At 33.5% G+C, this 9,606-nt stretch overlaps 1 protein-coding gene across 1 annotated transcript in view; it reads left to right on the plus strand.

Moving 5' to 3' along the window:
• Window positions 1-8,220, plus strand: part of ABCD2 (ATP binding cassette subfamily D member 2) — a 60,683-nt gene extending 52,463 nt beyond the window's left edge. The window contains exon 11 of the mRNA XM_006184232.3: window positions 4,628-8,220. Coding sequence (XP_006184294.1) covers window positions 4,628-4,847 — 220 coding nt within the window. The 3' untranslated portion in view covers window positions 4,848-8,220. The remainder of the gene's footprint in view (window positions 1-4,627) is intronic.
• Window positions 8,221-9,606: the final 1,386 nt, after the last annotated feature.

Consider the following 9,606-nt stretch of genomic DNA (forward strand, 5'->3'; position numbering starts at 1 on the left):
GATTTTCCCTTTTAAAAAACAATGACAGCATTTTTATCATTCCCCTGCTTTCCCATTGATTTGTCATCATAATAATAGTTGCTAATGCAGATTCAGGACCCATTTTGTTCCAGGCTCATTTTATTTAAGCCTAATAACAGCCCTGTAGAGTATAGGCAGTCTGATTATTCCCATTTACCAGTGAAGGAACTGAGAGCTAGAAACATGAGAAAAATAACTTACTATGGTCATACTCCCTATACTACAGTGTATTGCTCTACATTATGAGGAACTTAAAATGTATCTCGTGCATAAACCATAAAAACACTTTTTCATTCACACTCTATTCTACTGTATACTTTAGAATTTCTATGTCATCAATCAAAATCTTCTATTCTGACCCGTTAGTAACTACAGTGGACACTGTATGCTTTGGCTTTCTACTTCCTGAGGGACAGGCGGATTCCTCCTCTTTTTCTGACTGGAATGTTCTGTGGCAGGTGGCTGATCACACTGTATGCCAAAGCCAGTCTTTATATGCATGACTTCAAACCTAGGCTAAGTAGCAAGCTTTATGTGAGTTAATCCTTTAAGCCTTTCCAGACCTTTTACCTTTTAGAGAATGTTTACTTTAAAATTGTGAGTAAACTCAGTATTCAGTTCAGATCAGGCTTTAACTGTTCAAAGTTCTTTGACTCTAAATTGTATTTCTGTTGAGAATATGGCAATCTGTTTCACATTTCATTTTAAACATTCATATTTTTCTTTCCTCAGAGACTTTATCTGAAAATAGAACATTTCATGAAGGGACCGTTTGTATGGAATTTTGTAGTTTATCTCTCTGTCATTAAATAATTAATTAGCATCTGGAGTGACAGGAGCCTGATTTGCTAATCTCTCCAGAGGCAGTTTGGATCCAGTCCCTGATGAGTTATAGTCTATGTCAGTGAGTGTAGTTCCCTTTGACTTTTCCTTGAAGAAAACCAACAGGAACTGGTTTAAGATAATTATGACATATGCCTGTAAATTCTCTGAGTAAGGGATGACACAGAACAAGGCCAGAAGAACTTGAGTCATTTCTGACATGGACTTGTCAATCCAGACATGCTTCCCAATTGATCACACGTTGGGGTAACATGGAGTTAGCTCTTAGTCCTGGTGTGTTCCTGACCTTTATCAATGGATTTATTATGCTTTCCTGTTATTCAGTTCCTATCTAAGTAGCCTAAAGAGGCATTGAAAGCATATTCAGCCATTTTTTTCCTCAATTTAAGGAACAAATAAGTTTTTGTTGTTGATGTTTTTAAGGCTTTTTTTTTTTTAGTTTTAGGTTCACAGCAAAATTGAGAGAAAGATACCGAAATATGCCTTATCCTGTCCCTACACATGCATACCCTCCCCCATTATCAACATTCCCCATCAGAGTGGTACAGTTGTTCAATTGATGAACCTATATAAACACATCATTAATGACCAAAGTCCATGATTTACATTAGGGTCCACTTAGTGTTGGGCATTCTATGGGTTTGGACAAATTTATAATTACATATATCCCAATTACAGTATATACAGAGTATTTTCACTGCTCTAAAAATCTTCTGTGCTCTGTCTATTATTTTCCCCTCCCTCCCCAAACCCTGGAAACAACTCATCTTTAATGTTTCCACAGTTTTGCCTTTTCCAAAATGGAAAATATCTGAAATCCTACAATATGTAGCCTTTTCAAACTGGCTTCTTTAACCTAGTGATTTTCATTTGTTTTATCCATGTCTTGTGACGGCTTGATAGCTCATTTCTTTTTAGTGCTGAATAATACTCCATTGTTTGGATGTACACAGTTTATTTATCCATTCCCCTACTGAAGGACATCTTGATTTCTTCCAAGATTTTGGCGATTATGAATAAAGCTGTTACAAACATTCATATGCAGGTTTTTGTGTGGACATGAGTTTTCTCAAGTCCTTTGGTTAGCGATCAAGGAGTGCAATTACTGGATTGTACTGGTAAGAGCATGTTTAGTTTTGTAAGAAATGCAAAACTGTCCTCCAAATTAGTAATGTTATCATTTTGCATTGCCACTAGCAATTAAAGAAAGTTCCCATGGGTCCACACCCTCACCAGCATTTGGTGTTGTCAGTGTTCTGGATTTTGGCCATTCAAGTAGGTGTGTAGTGGACAAATAAAATATTAAGCAAGTAACAAAATCTAACTTTACACCTGCTAACAAGAAAAACATGTTTTTAATTGCAGCTACCGATAGTGTATTTCTTCATAAAACTAAAAATCATGTTAGTTCTACTTTATGAATTAGTTTAGCCATTTTAGGTTGTAGAAATCTATTATTTCTGATTATCCTTTATTCCTATATGAAATTCTTATTTTCCTTGAAAAGATTTCAGAAGAGGAAAAAGATATGTTCTATTATCCCCCATAACAACAAATGAGTAATTGTTGACTGTAAAGATTAAAATCAATGCCATTATCTGAAGAGGTCAAAAATTATAGAAGCTTATTAAATTATTTGGTTTCTAAATAGAATTATAACTCTATAATTGCCACTTTTCTATGCTTTATTTTGTTTCCGCAGGGAGTATGCAGATTATTTCCAATTAGCCTCTGTTATAATTATAGTTTCTTTTAAATTCTTCTGACTAAGATAAACCTTGAAATATTGTTTTAGCCCGTAATACAAAACACGCCTTTGAATATCAGGTCATGAAACACCTATAGAGTTTCTTCCCTCATGTAGAAATCAAGTAATGTTGTAGGACCTGAGTGGTGAGTCAAACCTTCAGTATACATTGATGATGGAAGCCACCCAAGATCTAAACTACCGCACTTCAAAATTGCTCCTGATTGTAGATTCAAAGTTAGGAAAAGCCCAAGAGAAGTTAAGAATGACATAAACAAGTTGATTTTTTTTTTTTTACCATTATTTCACTTTCTTATATCACCACCCTTTATTTACTTTTCTGCTACCCTTGTTTTAGCTCTCATATGTTAATAGCAGTAGTTTCACATTTAAAAATTTACTCCCTTGACATAGAAATACACTGTTTTCAATTTAATTTTTGTAACATCACACCTATTGGGAAGCCAAATTTTTGGATAACTTTAAGTCCTAAAGAAAGTTACTCAAAAGTATATGGAAAAGATCATTAATCTCTGTCAGAAGTTATCAAACACAGGAACTTCAGCCTTCAGGTTGAGAGTGATTTTACTCTTTTAGACATAATTTAACCTAGCTTAGTTTCCCCATCTTACAGCATGTTAAGACCATCCAATCAAATTGAGATGAAACCTAAATCTCCATCAATTGATGAACAGATAAAATGTGCAGTACCATACAATGGAATATTATTCAGCCATGAAAATGAAGGAAGCACTAATACTACCACTAGATGAACCTTGAAATCATTTTGTGACTGGAAGAAGTCAGTCACAAAAAAGCCTCATTTTATATGACTCCATGTATATGAAATGTCTAGAATGGACAATCCATAGAGACAGAAAGGAGGTTGGTGGTTGGTGGGGCTAAGCATAGGGGAAATTGGGAGGGATTGCTCATGAAATGAGATTTCTTTTGGGGGTAAATAAAATATTCTGGAATTGGATACTGATGATTGCATGTGAATATGCTAAAAAAAAAAAACACTGAATTTTATACTTTAAAAGGATGAATTTCTGGTATATGGATCATATCTCAATTTTTAAAAAGGAGATCAAACTACTTGAAATACCCCCACTGATCCTAGTGAATAATGACAGATAAGAGCCTAAAAGGAAATAAGAAATGAGAAAACCAATAAGGGAAAGACATAAAAACTGAGGACACATGCAAATATGTGCCACTTAGCAAGGTGACAAAATGCCATGGCTCAGCCATGCAAGGCCAACTCCACCAATATTATTGTCTCCACATACCATCCCCCCAGCCCCCAACTCCCAGAGATTGGTGACCTTAGCCTTCATTTAGGGGAAGATAGATTGCCTCCTTTCTCATCAGTAAAATCATCTCTGTACCACTCTGAAGTTCCTAATTATGGACTGGAGCCAGGAGAAAAGAGATGAAATTATATGAAAGCATGGAAATATCTTTAAAAGATTTTTATCAAAGATTTTATTTTTAAAAAACATTTTAAAACTTAATTTTTGAGCACTTTTTACTTATGTTGAGTAATTCATTCCCAAAGGAGAGTATACTAATGAATGGGTGTTGTATTTCCTTTTTTTTTTTTTTTTTTTTTGCTTAGCTTTTTTTTTTTAATAGCCTTTAAAATTTTTACTTTCTTTCCTCAGCTTCCTTTCTTTATTCTCGTTATAAGTATGCTTTAATATTTTTTCAGAAGCTATACTGGGTTATGAAGATAAATTAAGCAGATGCAATAGCATGTCTTCCTTTGCAATTCACATACATTTGAATATGAAATAGATTTAATATAAACAGTAGAATTTACCTAGAGATTAATGACTTTTGGAGTAAAAGGAATCACAGTATTTAACCTCTTGAAGAATCCTTAAAAATCAAATGTGAAATAGTTACCTGACTTAAAATTTGCCTTTGAATATCAATTAGAATGATAAATCTATAACTAAAATGGCGTTTTACAATTATTACTAATAGTATTATTTCATTTTGATTATGCAGGAAATACCACACTCATTTATTACAGTTTGATGGTGAAGGAGGTTGGCGCTTTGAACAGTTGGATACTGCTATTCGTTTAACACTGAGTGAAGAAAAACAAAAGCTAGAATCTCAGTTGGCTGGAATTCCCAAAATGCAGCAAAGACTCAATGAACTATGTAAAATTTTAGGAGAAGACTCAGTGCTGAAAACAATGAAAAATGAAGATGAGACATCCTAATTGTTTTGATATGTTTTAAATGTTTGTTTTTAGTTAAAGGCTCAGAGACACTGTTATAGTGCATGCATTGTGTTAAGCTAAGCACAGAGAAAAAAAGGCAGCAAGAAATGTTTTAGAAGATTTTAGCATCAAGGAAGTAGATGATCTGACTTATCAAAAGAAAATAAGCAAATGCACTCTGTAAGATTAGTGATCAAGGCTTGTTCTAACTCCTAGTGAAAACCTAATTCACATGTAAAACAGGATTTTCTAGGTGAATTCACAGTGAATACCACATTTGCTATGTGTATATAACGCATCTGAAATTCTTAACAAACATGGGAGATATCCTGAGAATTGAACAATTGAAGAGCAACTTTTGGGTTGAAACCAGGTGTATAAAACTAGAAGTTTGAGTAACACTTTAGTCCATTTATGATTATTAGATAAAACAGCTAGAATTCATGTTGCTAGTGGTCAACTAATCCTGTATACAGAATAGCTAATAGTTTGAGAAGTAATTTCCCTATGGAAAAAAATGATTTTAATGATAGTGGTTGAAAGAAAGAAACATGAATGTACCTGTATAAAATATCATTTTTTAATTTTAGATTTTGAGCATCTCAGGATGGGCACATCACAAATTCATTTTAATGAGAATCTGACATATTTGTTAACAAACTCATTCATCTTAAAAAGAGAATTGCCAGTACAAAAAAGAAGTATCCAAACAATGTTTGTCTCAACCTGTTACCTTACCTGGCAGCATTATCTATTGCAACTTCTGTCCAGAAGTACTTAGCTTGTTTTTGTGCTCAAAGGAGGAGTCCACCACATTTTTAAATAGCAGTGCTGTAACAGAATAGAGGCATTTTCAAAATCATAGTAGTCATAACATACCTTGGAATAGCACTTTATAATTGACCATCCTCATTTATATGCATCTTAATCCTTGTGCAATCTTTTGAGGCAGATATTATTTCTCCTAGTTTGCTTTTGAGAACTTGGCACTCAGATTTGCCCTAATCATGCAGTTAATTTCGGGACAAATCCAGAGATGAAATGAAGTTTCCCTGTTTCCCTGGTTCAGTGTGGTTTTCACTATTACCCTTGAAATTCAACTGGGCTATAATAGGAATAAAAGTTAGGTGAAATGTTGAAAAGAAAATTAATTTGGTAATGTTAGTGTTCTTGTTATTTGATTATTGTTGATAAGATATGGAAATTAAGTACAAAGTGGAAAGTTCATTTGTCTCTGGTTTAAAATGTGACAGGGAAGTTAGCGATCTTTCAGCAACTGTGCATTCATCCTCAATATAATTGGACCCCTACAGACAGCAATCAGAAGGGGAATTGTGTTATAGGGAAATTTAATATTTATTGAACATAATGAGAAAGAATCTGAATGGAATAGTCATATGCAATACATTTTATGTTTTCACTTGCCCTTGAATTGGAAGTATGAAAGCCAGGATGGCCATTTTAAACTGCTCCTGCTTATGCCTCCAGGCTGAAGGGACAGAGAAAGCTGGGAACGCTCAGTTACTAGTGGTTCAGGATTTGATCTGCATGTTTAGACACCGCCACAATAGATGCTAAGTCAGTGATTCTCAGGCTTTTTCAGGTGGTGGAGTACCTGGAAGTCATTCATGATGACTGTCATAAAACATCATAGCATTTTCACATTTTCAATTCTTCCGTGCTTTCTTTAAATCAATTTTTAATTATCAATAAATGTAACCACCTCATGAAGGAATATAATATAAAATCATAATCAGGACATCTGTCTAAGTTTTTGTTAGTATCTAACTATTCACTTAGTCATTTGTCAGTTATTGCTACTTCCTATTAGAAAAGTGAGGCAGGTATCAAAGGTTTTAAAGAAATGCATGAAACAAAAACTTAAACTTGATCAAAATTATTCATTAATCTAAGTTCTGTATCAGCAGTTATCCAGTTTATGCTGCTGTAGTCTGGGGCAAGTGTCTTAACTTTTAAAGATACAAGAAGAAAATGTAAAGTCCTCATTTGAAATGTGCATAATTTTCATGACTTAATTTTCATAATTTGAAAAGTAAAGCATGTAGGACCCAGTATATCGTGTTTTGAAACTTAGAAAAGAATGCCGAAACAAATACTAGATTTGTAATTAGCCCTTATTTAGTACATCCTACAAACTGGCTGAAGTTAAATGACATTATTTATAATGTACAGGATTCAAGAATGTTTAAACTTCTGTATTAAAAACTATACACTCTGCAGTTTAAATGGTAAAGTTCTAAGAGAAACATGTTTTGTGTGAGCTTTTTTGTGCCTATTTATTTTCTGAATTTTTTTCCAGGACCAAAATCCTCTAATTTGAATGAAAAATAATCTGTGATTTTCATTTGTATTTGTGTACATTTAACTGTTTACAAAATGGCCCAATGAGTATACCACATTTTACTATCCTTACAGTCTTATTTTGTGAAAAATGTGAACAAGATGAAAAACTAAATAGCCATCTTTGAATATAGCAAGGAATAAATGAGAGAAGGAAAAAGAAGTGGTATTTCAATTTTCAAACAGGTTTTACAGTGTCATCTATTTGCCTCAATTATTTTGACTCCTGTTCTATTTTGTTTTGTTGTGTTTTGTTTTGGTCAAAGGAAGCTGTAAATTTGTGGAGATTAATTTTTAAATGTGCTTTTTTGGGGGGGAGTAACTTTTAAACTTGGAAAATAAGTTGCATTCTATGAAAATGTTGCATTATATTTCTACAGCATGTAGTGTTACGCCAAGCATGAATCTAAAATAGTGTGTGTTCTTGTGTAAACAAGATAATGTGTAAAAATCTCTCTCTAGTAATCTCAAGGAGAACGATACATCTTGAGATTCAACCTGAGTATACATTTGTTTCCAATGGGAATGGTTTTTCCTTGATAGTAACTAAGTTTTTGTCAAATTTTGTTCTTCCAGTATAGGTATAAATGAACATGTTACTTGTTTTTTTATTTGAGACTTTGGTTCCAATTATAATTTCATATTTGGCAATAAGCTTAGCCTATTAAAATCTGTTTGGAATAGTTTTTGGATTCCATAAGCCTAGAAAAACTTGTTACACATTGGAACTCAAATCCAGAGAATGTTATACACTTCTGAGATATGCATAAAATGGTAAAGATTATTAAACCATTGATTAAAAGAGATGTCTTTGATGTAACTACTTTATGGGAGAAAATCATTCTCATTTAGAAGTATAAAGTTCTTTCACATAACCCAGGAGATTTACAGGTCTGATGATATATGTTTGGGTATGTCAAATATTTTTTTGAGTTGTACTTGTAATGTTTGCCACATGAGAGCTTTCAGGTGGATGTATAAAATATTTTTATTAAAAGCAAATCCCTTCTTCGTTGCTGGTGTCTTTCCTGATTACCAAGCACAAAATGGCTTTACAGTTTGTGTTGTGAAATTTCAAAACCAATTATCTACACTTATAAGCAGGGAGTGAGTAGTAGGGGGTGTATTAATGAAAGCAAGTGATAAAAATGTCCCTAATGGTAAAAAAAAATCACTATCTGGCTAAAATAGAACGTGGCTGTGGTGTGAATACACGATGCTGTAGTCTGCATCCAATATGCAGTTACTGGAGCTCAACATTGCTCATGACTTGTAAGTCCCTAAAACATCATGAAAAAAAAACCTGAGTAATCGAAGGAATGACAGATTATTTCAGTGATGGAAAATGTCCTATTTCTATGTTTTTAAGTGAGTCTGTCGGGTGTCTGTATACACTTTAGTTACAAGTTGTGTGGTATACAATTGTGTGAAGTGCTACGCACAAGTCACCAAATAGTTGCTTAAATATTTATTTTCTTTATTAATTCAACACTTATTTATTAAGTACCGACCTATGCCAGATGCTGTGCCAGGTTCTAGGGATAAATAAAATATTATAGCTATCCCAAGAAGTTTACAGTCCATTGAAAACTAGGAAAATGAGAACCCTTATCCAGAGAAAAATTTAATAGCAACTATTTATTATTTACCAAGTAGGCACAAAGCATTGCATATACATTAAATCATCACAAAACTCTAATAAAAAAGGAAAGGGGGCAACAGGAAAGTTAAGCAATTCATCCAAGCTAATATAGCTACTAAGCTAAGAGCTGAAATTTGAACCTAGCAATATTTGATTACAAAGGCTATGCAACTCCCCAACCACCTTCCTTTTAATTAGCTTAGGTCATTTTTTTATTATTATTATTTTTGGCTCTAAAGTTTGGCTCTAAAGCCTTTAAACTGCCTCAGGGTTTCTGGTTAACTAAAAAGATGCAGGTTTTCATCTAAAAAGGAAATTTGTGACACGAATTATGTTTCTCATTGTTTTTATTATAAATCATGGATGTGGGGTTATGGGAGAAGGATAACAAAAGACACATTTTCAAACATTTTGAGGAAGAAATGTCCAAACTGGTTAACATTTATTAATTCAGTAGATATTTATTGACACATTCAAGATACGAGTTATCATCCCAGGAATTCAGAAGTGGATGAGAAACCTGGTCTCAGCCCTCGTGAAACCGTTTAGTACATCAGGACTAAACAATTGCTGTGCCTGTTTGATGTTGTGGTCCCATCTAAATAAATGGTCTATCTATTTTGTAGTGTCTTCTCAACTTTTGTATCTCTTGCCTAAGACCACTCTCTTGCAATATTTAAGCAATAAGCGTTCTAGCAGCAGGATTTCTGTGATTATACAAAACACTTAAGGGCTTCATAATCCTCTTGCCCTCCA

Source organism: Camelus ferus, chromosome 12, assembly GCF_009834535.1.
Source record: "Camelus ferus isolate YT-003-E chromosome 12, BCGSAC_Cfer_1.0, whole genome shotgun sequence".
NCBI classification, from domain to species: domain Eukaryota; kingdom Metazoa; phylum Chordata; class Mammalia; order Artiodactyla; family Camelidae; genus Camelus; species Camelus ferus.